At 37.0% G+C, this 15,657-nt stretch overlaps 1 protein-coding gene across 1 annotated transcript in view; it reads right to left on the bottom strand.

The window, feature by feature from the left end:
* Nucleotides 1–1,027: 1,027 nt before the first annotated feature.
* Nucleotides 1,028–15,657, bottom strand: part of SEMA3E (sema domain, immunoglobulin domain (Ig), short basic domain, secreted, (semaphorin) 3E) — a 361,421-nt gene continuing 346,791 nt past the window's right edge. Inside the window, exon 18 of the mRNA XM_006834339.1 lies at nt 1,028–1,480. Coding sequence (XP_006834402.1) covers nt 1,028–1,480 — 453 coding nt within the window. The remainder of the gene's footprint in view (nt 1,481–15,657) is intronic.

The raw sequence follows: 15,657 nt of genomic DNA, 5'->3' as shown, positions 1-15,657 counted from the left end.
CCATAAATGAAATATTTATGGAATTTGTTTTAGATTCTTGGGAAATTATTTCGTAAGCTTCAAAGTCTACATTTTTATAGACTGTCAGGACTACAATCTCTGAATTATGAGATAAATTATCCATAAAAATATGACACTAGCTTATATATATATATATAATTTCTGTTAGTTTGTTTCTGGACATGTGTTTGATGCATTCACTGTGAAACTTCTATCAATTCCATATTAGTGCAAAAAAGATGACAAGAGAATGTTTTCTACCACAAGAGGGCAGCAAAAAATCTTTTAGCTAGAGTTCTAGCAGTAAAACTCCATGTTTTGATATTCTTTGTTATCTTACTGGTAAGTTATCTTCGCTTTATTCTTTAACCATGGAGTGGAGAATGAAAAGAATATTTTCATTTGTGCAACAAAAATATTATGAATATGGTTTAGTAAATGTTTTCTGAAGGGTACAAGCCTCAGGGTGACCACATTTTTCCTTATAAGATATATAACAATCACAATACACCTGCTTTGTAAAAACACATGGCTTAGACCACACTAATACAATAATTCTTTTAAAAGTAAAGACAGTCCACATGACAATGTTAAAATATCTGATATTTTGCATAATTTACATCATTGTAGAAAAGAAAACATTCAGAAAAATTAAAGTGTCCATATATTTTTTTTCTGTGAATATGAAATTCGCTAATTTTTTCAGTGCTCCATTATGTTTAAGTCTGCCAAGTGTAAAATAATAATAGCTACAGAAAAGCAGCCACAGTACTCAAAACTACACCTATGACAATTTTTTTTGATAAATATAACATAAAACCATTTAAACAAGACACTTGCTTTAACAAATTGTGTTATGTCTTACCATTCAAATGAATATGAAGAATAATTTATCATAATACATTTACAGTCATTTCTGTATTACAGAAACCTATTTTAAGCAATGCAAAGAAGTTGGATCATATCTCATAACTTTATAAAGTTCCATATAGAAATTCTTCAAAAGCCAGTGGGTAGTGGCAGCCCATCAAGAGTCCAGCGCGTTCCTGGGCAGCCGATAGTGCTCAGGTTTAGAACGCAGCTTCTTTTCTTGTGGATTGGCGTACTTCCACTTGGAAGGTGACATTTTAAGCTTTTTCCTCTTCTTCTCTGTGCACCATACCTTTTCACAGTACTCTTCCACTCTCTGGAAGTTACTATAACCAATCAGCTGCAAGAATTCCTTGTACCATGGCTTTACTCCCTGGGGGATGCTGCTATGAGCAGGGCAAGGCATCTTGTGAGGACCGTCCTCATCAAAGTCTTTGTTAAACATTTCCTCTACTCTCTCCTCTTCCACTACTTCCAACGTGATTTTGCGGACAGTATGAACAAAACTGTGCTCGATTGTCTGACAAAAATAGATCCCAGCATCCATTTTGCGTATCCTTAGGAAGAGTAACCCGAGGTCCATCTTAACCACTCTGTCATCTGTCTTCACCTGCAGGAAGAAAGTAAATTGCATTGGAGGATTATCCAGGCAAGAAACCAAGCAGTACAATCCTTTTCACTAACAGTCTCGACTGATTTCATTTTCACATAATGAAAACCTACCAGGGATGTAAGTAATTAAAGTATGTGTCCTTGAGCATATGCCACATAAATTGAATGTAATTTTAATCAATATCATTAATTACAAATTGAGAGAACTTTCTCCTTAATGATTTCAATTAATCATTACACAAAAGATATCCATTTCAGTCTAGTACTCAATGTTAGAATGTAATGAAGATTTGTCCAACTTGGTTTTGGGCATCTGTTTTAGAATGGATACAACAGCAGTGCCTATAACTTACAGATAATAGTGACTAATGTTTCTACAAGGGGCTCTCTGATTAGAGCGGTGTCACCTGCACTTCCTTACCAAACCCTCCGCCCTCAAAAGAACCGCCACAAAAACATTAATGAAGTAATTCAGTAGGCATTTGTTGTACATTTCTACAATGTTGTACTGTCAAGATAAATTTAAAAAATACATATGTAAAACCCAACTTCTGCTCTGAAGAACATCACTGTCTAATTAATGTTAATTTTTAATATAGCTTTATTACTCAAATATATTTCATTTGTGAAATAATACATTCTACATTTTATTTCTTTAAATAAGTAATTACACTTCATGGTAAGAAGTACACAATAAGACCTTCAATGAATTGGTCTTATTTGATCACCGATAATTAATTATACTAGTGAGAAGGTGATTTGACAATAGAGCTAGTTTCAAATATCCATACCACCACTTACTAAATGCATACTCTGTGACAATTATGCATTTTTTTATATCTTATTTTTATCTGAAGAAATGGAGAACATAATACCAATGTACTTTAAAGAGTTTGACGATAAAATAAGTCAACTATTTTGAAAAGTGATAGAAAGGTCTCTAGGCAGCACAAGTGGATGGTACTCAGCTAGTAACAAAAAGGAGTCTTGATGTGGCATTGTAGGTTAATACACAGGACTGCAATGTCAAATTGAACCACAAGGTCGGTGGTTCAAGCTCACCAACCACTCCTCAGAAAACCTACACAGGGTCTCTATGAGTCAGAACTGACTCTACAACACTTAACAACAACACTAACAAAATAGTTGAAGGTTTGTACCCACCCAGTGACACCACCTGGCAGTCCAATACCCTAATGATTGTTTGGAAGTGTCAACTCATAGCGATCTTGTATAGATAGGGTTTCTGAGGAGCAGCTGGTGAGTCTGAACTGCCGGCCCTCTAGTTCAAACTGGCCTTCCAGTCCAGTGCCACAGCAGGACTCTGTTCCATAAAATGTACAGCCAAGAAAACCCTATGGCGTTGGTCTAGTCTGGAATAAGTCAAAGTTGACTCGATGGTAATGTCATTTATCACATAGCAGGTCCTGAATAGCAGGCACCTTTTTTGAATATTCATTGCTTTTTAAAAAATGTTTTATTGTGAATTATGTGATAGTTTACATAGGAGAACATTAGTTTTACATTCATTCTATCTTATATCGTCTCATTGCCATGGATACAATCCCCTCCATGCATCATCAACCAACCAAAGGGTTTACCCTGCAAGCCTGCCCCCTACACTCCACCCACCTCCCCACCCCCCAAGTCTTCAGTACACAGTCCCTCTCCCTCTCTGGATCTAAAGTCCCCAGCTACTCCATTGCTCCATGTCATCATCGTCGCTGCCGCCATCTCAGGCATCACTGCTTCTCTGGGTAGGGTCCCACTCTCAGCTCTTCTCCGTTGATGGTCCTAGGGACCTCCGCTCCTAGACTGGAAAGTTAATCACTCCCCCACTTGCTATAAAATGTCTACCTTTATATTTCCAACCCTCACAATCAGTCCTGAAAACAATTTGAATATTCATTCTTATAGCTAGAAACAAACTTGATAAGTGTTTAAATGTGGCTTGCTGTATGTAAAGTGCCCTCAAGTTGGTCAGACTCATAATGGACCTGTATTGCATTTCCAAGGAGTAGCTGATGGGTTTGAACTGCCAACTTTATGGTTAGCAGTCCAGTGCTTATCCTACAGTGCCACATTTGGACTCTTGAATGCACCTTATAATAATGGTATAAAAATAATTCACAGTCTGCTGGAAGACTTACCTGTCAGAACACAAAAGAGAAAACAATACTTATCTTTGTCATAAAGGAAGTACAGAGAAAACCAAGAGTCTTAGAAGTAAAAGCCATTAGCCACAGGAGGTTTTTTTTTAAAGCTTTTATTGTGAATTGAGTGATAGTTTACATGGGAGAACATCGGTTTTGCACTCAACCTATTGTATTTTGTTTCATTGCAAACAATTACAATCCACAATCCCTTGCATGCATCATCAGTTAACAGTATTTGTTTTTATTTTTTTATGTACACAAAAACATGCAAGCATGTATAAGTATTTAAACAACCAAAGGGCACATTCTGTAAGTCAGCCTCCTGCCTGCCAGCACACAGCCTTTCTCTTTCCATGAATCTAGAGTCCTCAGCCACTCTATCTCTCTATGCCATCACTTCTGCCTCCATTTCTGGTATAGCTGCTTCTCTGGTTAGGGACCCATGTTCCATTCATGCTCTTCTCTATTGATGATCCTAGGACTCTCTGTTCCTGGAACGTAAGATTAACTACTCTCCCTGCCCTTTTTGTTACACAACTTCTACCTTTACAGTTCTGACAATTGCAATTATTCACAATAAAACTCCCTAGTGAATTAAATTCTATCCCCATCTCCTTTCATCAGAAACATCTAGACAAGATAAAAACTGTTCAGTTGGGATTCTACCTTCCCCAACACAAGTGTGTTTTTGTCCTATTGGTTAGCTTCAGTCAGGACTACAGGTTCAACTCTTTCTGGCCTTGTGTAGACTAGACGAAGCCTCATCATACAGTTGTAATGTAATTATTTATGTATGAAAAATGATCATTCATATAGTTTGTGGTTAATGTGATAAAATGGCATTGGTGGTGGGATAAAACATTTTACACCAATTAGGGATATTAGTTCATAGTCCAAGGCTCCCATAAGGCAAGTTGTCAACTATTTAAGGTAATTAATTCTTTACAGCTGCTGGGATACATGCTTGGGAAAATAAAAGAGGCCCCAAAAGTGCTCTCTGTGGCTTCCTTTGCTCTGGCAGGACCATAACTTGACATGCAGACTGCTATACCCCTTGACTTAAGAAGTTCTCCAGTGGATATCAGGAAGGCCCCCAAAACAAACCATTATCACTAAATAGAAACATTCTTGTATCTACTGGTACGTTTTCCTGAGATTAGGTCCTTAATTGTTGCCATGTTTTGCTGTTAAATGCTGTCAAATTGGTTCTGACTCATAGAGACCCTGCATATGGTTTCCAAGGAGCAGCTGGTAGGCTTAAACTACTGACTTTTTGGCTAGCATTCCAGTGCTTATTAAACAGCACCACATCAGGACTCTGACTCTTGCCAGCATTGTTGCAATTAAGTGCCTTTGAGTTGGTTCCAACTCAGCGACCCTTTATAGGTTTTCTGAGCAGTGACCAGTGAGTTCAAACCCCCGACTTTGTGTTTGAAACCAACCTTGCAGCCCAGTGCTTATCCTACAGCACCAGGCATAGTCAACTGTAACTCTTTATGACAATGATTTTCTCTTACTGTGCCCATTTTCACTAAGTCTGCACATCAGGCATCTGCAGTCTTCTCTCCCATTAACTACTTTCTCTATAAAGCCATCCTTTATTGAGCCATGACTGTGATGGTATCATGCCACTGATGAAATGATTTTTGAAGTATGATTTTGGAAGTATACGGCCTCCATATTGTTGTTGTTGTCAGGTGCCATCGAGTCGGAACCGACTCATAGCGACCCCATGCACAGCAGAACGAAACAATGTCCGATCCTGGGCCAACCTCACTACCGCTGCCACACTTGAGTCCATCAATGCTACCACCTGCCCAATCCATTTCATTGGGGTCTTCCTCTTTTTCTCTGTCCCTCCACCTAACCCAGCGTGACATCCTTCTCCAGCGACTGTTCCCTCCTGACAATATGTCCAAAGTATGAGAAATGAAGTTTAGCCATCTTGGCCTCCAAGGAGCACTCTGGCTGCACTTCTTCCCAAACAGATCTATTGGTTCTTTTGGCAGCCCATGTCACTTTTAGTATTCTCCTCCAACACCACAATTCAAAGGCATCAATTCTTCTACGATCTTCCTTATTCACTGTTCAGCTTTTGCATGCATATGAGGTTATTGAAAATACCATGGCTTGGGTCAGGCGCACCTTAGTCCTCATGGTGACATCTTTGCTCTTCAACACTTTAAAAAGTTCCTGTGCAGCAGATTTGCCTAATGCAATACTTCGTCTGATTTCTTGACTGCTGCTTCCATGAGTGTTGATAGTTGATCCAAGACGAATGAAGTCCTTGACAACTTCAATCTTTTCTCCATTGATAAGAATGTTGTTTATTGGTCCAGTGGTGAGGATTTTTGTTTTCTTTACATTGAGATGTAATCCATACTGAAGGCTGTGCTCTTTGATCTTCATCAGTAAATGTTTTAAGTCCTCTTCACTTTCAGCAAGCAAGGTTGTATCATCTGCATATCACAGGTTGTTAATGAGTCTTCCTCCAATACTGATGCCATGTTTTTCTTCATAGACTCCAGCTTCTCATATTATTTGCTCAGCATACAGGTTGTATAAGTATGTGAAAGAACACAACCTTGTTGCACACCTTTCCCAATTTTAAAACATAGTTTTTAAATAGTTTTTTGTTTGTTTGTTTGTTTGTTTAATTTGACATTGATGACCTTTACTTCTAAAACAACTTTTCTGTCCTGGTTTTCTTCTTGGTCCCTTCGCCGGATATTTTATTTTTTCTAAGACACATTTCTCTATCCTTTGCAGATCTCAATTTATTTGCTTCCACATGGATAACTTTTCTATTTCCTTGTTTCAATCACCTTCTCTAAGATGGTACCTCTTACACATAGACCCATGCCATATCCTCTTACATGATCTATTGTTCTGTATTTCCTCTGAACTACAAAACACTGGCTCAGACTTACAAGGTCCTTCATCACTTGCTATCCTAATTTTTTTCCATGAAAATTGCTCAATTATTCAGATAGTACCTTTCTAAATATACATCCTAAAACAGTTCAGTGTAGTGTTTCTAAAACTGAGGTAGAGGAATAGATACATTTCTGGAAATCAATATGCCTTCTACAAGGAATTTTTATTTTAGAGTTTATTTTCATAAACTGTATTTAAGATAATAAGGAACACTGTCAATTCTAACTTCACCGATAGTGTTTGTGTTTATCATAAAGTTTGATTGTCAAAGCTTTAATGGTTTCCGGCTGTTGAGAACATGGATCTAATATGTTAATGATATGTTCCAGCCAAATGAAAACCAAATAATATCCCAATGCAGTAATGTAAGTAAAAAGTTTTAGAGTCATTTGAATAAAGTGTTGGCAGCTTTTAATCACCACATGCCACATAGTGCTATATAGGCAGACATTTTATACATATATGTGTATGTGCATGTACACACACACAACAGTGTATGCCATATTTATGGAGATAACTTCTTTCAGAAAAAAAAAGCAAAATATTAAAAATTTTAACTATTTATAGATTTGAATTTTATTGTAAATTTATTTTAAGTAGAGTAAAACTATGTTGTTAGGTGCCATCGAACTATAGTTGAGTAACAACTATAAATATTATGTTAACATTTTAATATATGTGATGCTAGCAGTCTAAAAAAGGTTCTACATTTAAGGGAATGTGGTGAGGCAAACTACAGAAAGAAGCTGTGACTGTTGTGTCAATTCCAACTCATGGAACCCCATGTATGTCAGAATAGAACTGTACTCCAAAAAATGATAAATGGCTAATTTTTCAGAGGTAGAGCCCCAGGCATTTCTTCTGAAGTACTTCTATATTGACTCAATCTAAAAACTTTTCAGTTAGCTGCTCATTGCTAGTAGAATTAAATTTTCCTCTTCATAAGTCCCTCTACTGTCTGTCTCCTGTATTGCCATTCTATTTCCTACTTCTGGGTCTCTGGTCTTACTTCTTCTTTCCTTCCTGTGGTGAACTACTTACTATTAACTGTCCACCAATCCATTATACTTTTTAAAATCCTTTCAGACTTAGCTAAACTTTCACTCACTTTATGAAGATTTTCTTTACAACTCTATTCCATAAGAGTATTTTGCTTTCTTTTGTAGCTCAAAACTATTCACATTTGTAGCACAAAGTGGTGTTTCTATTCCCCATCTAATTATTTTTTCATCCAAGTTTCAACTCTTTAACTATATAATTTCCTCAAGGATCAATGTCTATAGCCTAACTCTTGGGAATGTGAATGTTACTAGATGAGTACAGTGTTCAGAAAACAGTAAAAAATAAAAGCATATTATTTGTTCATGGTACACAAACATGAAAAGCAATGGGATTTGCCAATCACAGTGCAACCAAGTTATTCATTTCTCTGTAAATCCAATGGGATTTGCACTGAGAGGAGGTGAGATTTGAGAAGCAGTTAGATTCAAAGGAGGTGAGATTTCAGGAACAGTTGGTAACTAGTCAAAGAGAGCGGATACACACACATATAGGAAAATTATAGGACATTGCTTTCACCTGAAGCACCTTCACACAAGCATCCTAACTAAAAAACAATCCTTTGTTATCTTTCTACTATGTCTCCTGAGATAGTAAATAAAGTAAAAATTAATAAGTAAAAATACATGTATGAAAGTTATCTAACCTAATTTATGGTATATCGTCATTGTCGTTAGGTGCCGTGAAGTAGGTTCCGACTCATAGCGAACTGTATAGAGTTTCCAAGGCTGTAAATCTTTACAGGAGCAGAAAGCCTCATCTTTCTCCCATGGAACAGCTGGTTGTTTTGAAATGCTGACCGTAAGATTAGCAGCTCGATTTGTAACCACTACGCTACCAGAGTTCCTTTGTGGCATATAGAAGGTACTTAAAGAAAGTACTTACAAATGAAACACAAAGTAAATATTAAAAACAAATTAGCAAATATCCTTAGTCATTGGAATTAGAGGTGATTTTTATAAAGTTTTCTTTATTTCAAAGCTAGCATAAAATAAACAAACAAGTATGTCTTTAATAATCAGATAACAGTTTGACTACCACAGCATTATGAATATATACAATCCTGACCAATTCAAAGATGTGAAACATGACATTTATAACGGGTATTGACTACATTTGAATATATTAGAAGTAGTGCTCACCTAGTTTTCTCACCATGTTGTTGTTAGGGGCCATCAAATCGGTACCGACTCATACCAACCCTATGCACAACAGAACGAAACACTGCCCGGTCCTGTGCCACACTTGAGCCCATTGATGCTGCCAGAATCAATCCATCTCACTGGGGGTCTTCCTCTTTGTCTCTGACCCTCCACCTTACCAAACATGATATTCTTCTCCGGTGACTGGTCCCTCCTAACAATATGTCTGACGCATGAGACGAATTCTGGCTATCCTGGCCTCCAAGCAGTATTCTGTCTGTACTTCTTTCAATACAGATCTGTTTGTTCTTTTGGCAGCCCATGACACTTTCAATATTCTCCTCCAATACCATAACTCAGAAGCATCAATTCTTCTCTGATCGTCCTTATTCACTGTCCAGCTTTCGCATGCATGTGAGGTTACTGAAAATACCATGGCTTGGGTCAGGCGTACGTGAGTCCTCAAGCTGACATCTTTGCTCTTCAACACTTTAAAAAGTTCTTCTGCAGCACATTAGCCTGATGCAATACATTGTTTGATTTCTTGACTACTACTTCCATGAGTGTTAATGGGTGAGCCAAGAAAAATGAAGTCTTTGACAAACTTCAATCTTTTCTCCATTGATAAGAATGTTGTTTATTGGTCCAGTGTTGAGGATTTTTGTTTTCTTTACATTGAGATGCAATCCATACCTTTGATATTCATCAGTAAGCATTTTAACTCCTCTTCACAAGGTTGTTACTAAGTCTTCTTCCAATCCTGATTTCACATTTTTCTTCATATAATCCAGCTTCTCTGATTATTTTCTCAGTATACAGGTTGAATAAGTATGGTGAAAGAATACAATCCTGTCACTTATCTTTCCTAATTTTCAACCATTCAGTGTTCCCATATTCTGTTTGAACAACTGTCTCTTGTTCTATGTATAGGTTCCTCATGAGCACAATTAAATATTATGGAATACTCATGCTTCACAATGTTGTTTACAGCTTGTCATGATCCACACAATTGAAGGCCTTTGAGTAGTCAATAAAGCATAGGTAAACATCTTCTGGTATTCTCTGCTTTCAGTCAAGTTCCATCAGACATCAGCAATGATTGTCCTCATTCCACGTCCTCTCATGAATCTGGCTTGAACTTCTAGAAGTTCTCTGTCAATGTATGCTTGCAGCTGTTTCTGTATTACTTTTAGTAAAACTTTACTCGCATGGGACATCAAAGATATTGTCTGATGATTTCTATTGGGTCACCTCTCTTTGGAATGGGCACAAATATGGATCTCTTCTAATCAGTCAGCCAGATCGTTGTCTCCCAAATTTCTTGGCAGAGATGAGTGAGTGTTTCAAGTGCTGCCTCACTTTCAAGTTTTATTCTATCAATTCCCGGTGGCTTGTTCTTTCCCATATTCTTCAATGCACCTTGGACTTCCTCCTTCAGTATCATTGGCTCTTGATCATATGCTACTTCTTGAAATGGTTGAACAGTAACCATTTCCTTTTGGTATAGTGACTTTGTATATTCTTTCCATCCTTTGATGCTTTCTGCATCATTCAATAATTTGCACAGATGAAAGTCGAGGCTTGAATATTTTCTTCAGTTCCCTCAGCTTGAAAAATGCTGAGCGTGTTCTTCCCTTCTGGTTTTCTAACTCCATATCTTTGCACATTTTGTTATAATATTTGACCTTGTCTTTTTGAACTGAACTTTGAAAATTTCTGTCCATCACTTGTCTTTCAGTTTGTCATATTGTGGTGGCTTGTGAATTGATGTGATTTTGGAAGCTATGCCACATGTATTTAAATACCAGCAGGGTCACCAATGTTGGACAGGTTTCAGATGAGCTTCCAGATGAAGACAGACTAGGAAGGAGGAGAGACAAAGTACTTCTGAATATGTAGTCACTGAAAACCTTATGAATAGCAGAGAAACATTGTCAGATATAGTGCCGGGAAATGAGCCCCTCAGGTTGGAAGGCACTCAAAATGCGACTGGGGAAGTGCTGCCTCCTCAAAATAGAGTAGACCGTGATGATGCAAATAGAGTAAAACCCTCGGGACCTTCATTTGCTGATGGGGCACAACTCAAAATGAATAGAAACAGCCGTAAAAATCCATTGAAAATCAGAACATGGAATGTAAGAGGTATGAATGCAGGAGAATTGGAAGTTCTCAAAAATGAAATGGAATGCATAAACATCGATATCTTAGGCATTAGTGAGCTGAAATGGACTGGTATTGGCCATTGTGAATCTGAAAACCACATGGCTTACTATGCCAGGAATGACAAATTGAAGAGCAATGGTGCTGTGCTCATTGTCAAAAAGAACAACATATCAAGATCTGTTATGAGGTACCATACTACATTTGATAGGCTAATATCCATGTGCCTACAGGGAAGCCCAGTTAATACCAGTATTATTCAAATTCATGCACCAACCATTAAAGTCAGTGAGGATAAACAGAAGAATTCTACCAACTTCTTCATTCTGAGATTGATAAAACATGTAACCAAGATACATTGATAATCACTGGCGATTGGAATGCAAAGATTGGAAACAAAGAGGAAGCATCAGTAGTTGGAAAATATGGCCTTGGTGATAGAAATGGTGCTGGAGAATGCATGACAGAATTCTGCAAAACCAATGAATGGTTCATTTCAAATACCTTTTTTAAGCAGCATTAAGAGATGACTATACACATGGCCCTCACTAGATGGAATACACAGATTGTATTCCATCAAATTTACTATGTCGTCAATCAAAACAAGATCAGGGGCAGACTGTGGAACAGACTATCAATTGCCCATATGCAAATTCAAACTGAAGCTGAAAAAAGTGAAAACGAGTCCACGAAAGCTGAAATATGACCTTGAATATATCCCACCTGAATTTAGAGATCATCTGAAGAACAGATTTGATACATTAAACACTAAAGATGGAAAACTTGATGAGTCGTGGGATGACATCAAGAACATCATACATGAAGAAAGCAAAAAGTCATTAAGAAGACAAGAAAGAAGGAAAAGGTCAAAATGGATGCCAGAAGAGAGAGACACTGAAACTTGCTCTCTGGCATAGAGATGCTAAAGCAAATGGAAGAAATGATGAGGTCCAAGAGCTGAACAGAAAATTTCAAAGGTCAGCTCTAGAAGACTAGGTTAAAGATTATAAGAAAAATTTCTCACCATACTGTTGTTTTTAGGTGCCAACAAGTCGGTACCGACTCATCGTGACCTTACACACAGAACGAAACACTGCCTGATCCTGACCCAACCTCACTACCGTTGTCATGCTTGAGTCTATACTAGCCAGGAATAAACTCTGTTTTCAGTCTCAATATCAAAGGCTGTATACTATGGTAGATTAAATCACCTTGAAAGTTAATGTATGTTCCATGGACTGTAAATACCTAAAAATAAAAATGACTTGGAAATTTTTATTTGAAGTCCTTCCGCAATTTAATCTTTCTACTTTATTTAACATGGGTACCTCCAACATCACATCTTGATTATAGAATTGTTTTCATCCAGCTGTGCTTTTTCTATGTCTGCAGACCAGATTTCCTTGGTCAAAAAGATGACAAATAATACATCATTCCTATCAAATATTCTTACAGGCAATCTTTATAACTACAGAATTTCTTACCGAAAGTGTTTTTTATATTCTTAGCTATAAAGATTGATTCAATATGTTTCCTAATGTCAAATAAAAAAATAAGGTAATTGAACAAAGAACCCTGCACATCTGGTAGCTAGTCAGAAATAAGTGATTTCTATGTGTATCAGCCATATGGTTCTGCACTTTTAATAGAAAAGGGGCAGACACAAACCTTGAACTGGTATAATTCAGAAAATATTTAATAATTAAATCATTATTGCTAGTTAAGAAATATGAAAAGTATGCATATTTATTTGTTGGTTTATCTGGCCCACCTTCAATGCAAACAGTGTTTGGTTACCTTACAGAAAAACAAAACAAAACAAAAAAACTTCATGTATGAAAGTATAAAGATTGACTGTCTTTTATTAATAATACTTTCTAATAAGGTTGTGATATGTAATAGAGTTGTTAACCCAGTAGGGTCAGGCTGAATTGCTTGATAGCTAGTTTCAGGAAACCTATGGTACCAGGTGAGTAATCCTAAAGCACTTGGTTACTAGCCAAAAGACTGGCAATTCAGACCCACTAGTCACTCTACAGAAGAAAGATATGGCAGTCTGCTTCCATAAAGGTTACAGCCTCCTAAAATGTATGGAGCAGTTCTACTCTGTCCTACAAGGCTGTTGTGAGTCACAATCATCTCGATGGCAGTAGGGTATTGGGCATGACACTATTTGCAGAATGATGTGTCTACAACACAGATGAATTAATAACACAAAACCATAGCATGAATTTTCATCTTGTAGTATATTCAAATATAGTCCTGGTGTGGCACTGTGGTTAATGTGCTGGACTGCAAAGTCCACTTGGACTGGGAGGCCTGCCGTTCAAGTTCATCAGCTGCTTCTTGGAAACTCTATACAGGGTCACTATGGGTCAGAACCTGACTCAAAGGCACTTATCATAATACAACAATATATTCAAATAGGTCAGTTTTGTCAGAGAAGAAATGTCAGACATCTAAATGTAAGAAATAATCTTTCAGGTCAGCAAAAAGAGAAAAAATAAGGGAAGTATATAAATAGGCAATTCAAAGAAAGAGAAACCCAAATGGCTAATAAGTATGCATATTAATGATCAGACTTAGTAATAATCTTAGAAATGAAAGTTTATACAAGGTACTACCTTCTGCTGAGAATGAAGGCAAAAATTAGAAGATTTAATAATACCAAACATGGGTGAGGGTGCATGGTCATGGAAACTGAGGCACATTGCTTTTGGAGTATAAATGGCACCGAATTCTAGAAAGCAAAAAGGACAAAAGTATAGGTGTGAAGGATGCTGACACAATAACCTAGAAAAGTGTACTCAGATCTGTAGAGTTATTTGCAAGAATGATGATTAAAAAACATGATAATGTGTGTTAATGATTCTCTGTGTGCCCATTTGGGAGATAAATTAAGAGCAAAGATGCATGCTATGGAATGGTAAGTAGCAGTCCAACACAATGAAACAGAGACACATAGCAACATATACAAAGCTTAAAAACAAAGTGATGAATTTTTAAAGTTTTAACAGATAAAAGCATACCATAAGGCAGTTTACAACTACTATAACTAGAATACATGCTCAACACTAAATTTTCTAGTTGTCAAACAAAAGAGGGAATTTATATATTCTAAGATCAAAAATGTCTGAAATATATATATATATAAAAAAGACTACTTATGACAAGTACAGCTTTTCACGGCATTGAGATCTAAAAGGGCTCTTATTGGCACAGGAAATGAGAGGGAGATGCCCTACTAACACCATCACAATTAGTGCATTTCTTAAGTTAATATCTTCAGTGCCGTTGTTGTTAAGTGCCATTGACTCATAGAAACCCTGCGTAGTGTCTCAGATGAGCAGTTGATTGGTTTGAACCACTGACCTTGAAATTAGCAGCCTTATTCTACATTGTTGCACCGGGATTCTGTCCTCAGTGTAGGAGGAGGAAAAGATTTCCAAACGCAGCTATTCATAGGGAGCTAAAAAATGTGGCCTAGTTACACAGTTATTTGCTGGCATATATTCATTTACCAAACCCACAGCTGTCAAGTTGATTTAGACTCATAGTTTACACACTTGCTGTTGTTGTTAAGTGCCATTGAGTTGTAGCCGACTCATAGCAACCCTATGCACAAGATGAGTGAGAATCTGCAGTGCTGCATTAGTTTGCTGAAACATTCCCATTTGTATTCCATCAATTCCTGGAGCCTTGCTTTTCACCAGTGCCTTCAGTGCAGCTTGGACTTCTTTCTTCCGTACCATCGGTCTTTGATCATATGCTACCTGTTGAAATGGTTGAGCAGTGAATAATTATTTTTGGTACAGTGATTCTTATGTATTCCTTCTACCTTCTCTTGATACTTCCTGCCATCATTCAATATTTTGCCCATAGAATCCTTCAATATCTTAAGTTGAGGCTTGAATTATTTTCTTCAGTTCTTTCAGCTTGAGAGATGCTGAGCAGGTTCTTCCTTTTTGGTTTTCTAACTCTTGGTCTTTGCAAATTTCATTTTAATGCTTGACTTTGTCTTCTCAAGCTGCCCTTTGAATGTACACAAATTTGTTGTTGCTGTTAAGTGCCATAGGATCAGTTCTTATTCTGTATAGGATTTCTGAGGCATTAAACCTTTGTGGCAGCATAAACTTTATCATTCTCCTGAGGAGATTCTGTGATTCCCAAACCAGTCCTCAGCATACGGAGCCACCGTGCTCCCCTTGACAGACATACTTTTTATTATCTAGAAGATTATATATAAACTATGAAATTGGAAAGCAAGGGAAATAGGATTTGGGGGCATCTCATCTACTGTGTCCTTGATGCATTATCAATAATACTTGGTTTAATCAGTTACCCATTGTTCTTTGTTGGATGGCATTATAGATTCACATTGGATTCCATAGCTCTTAAAAAATTAAGAATATATGTTTAGTTTTCAAAGAAGTTGAGTATTCTTTGGAAAATTTATAGAAGAGAATTTCATTCCAACATCTAGATCCATTTTAATTCTTAGGCTCACAAAGTTCTTTGTAATTACCATTAATAAAATAGGAACCATGAAGTACATTGGAAATAAAAACAAATGAATGAAGTATACTGTTAATTATTACAGAATTTAAAAAAATTTGGGATGTGTGACATTATAAAAATATGCTTCTTGAGAGAACAAACAAGATGGCGGATCAGGTAGAAGTGCAGTAAAGGAGCTTTGCCAACAACAACACAGAATACCC

Source organism: Chrysochloris asiatica, unplaced genomic scaffold (genome assembly GCF_000296735.1).
Source record: "Chrysochloris asiatica unplaced genomic scaffold, ChrAsi1.0 scaffold00010, whole genome shotgun sequence".
In the NCBI taxonomy this organism is placed as follows: domain Eukaryota; kingdom Metazoa; phylum Chordata; class Mammalia; order Afrosoricida; family Chrysochloridae; genus Chrysochloris; species Chrysochloris asiatica.
The sequence above is the reverse complement of the archived record's forward strand: the minus strand, read 5'-3'. Positions and strand labels throughout refer to the sequence as shown.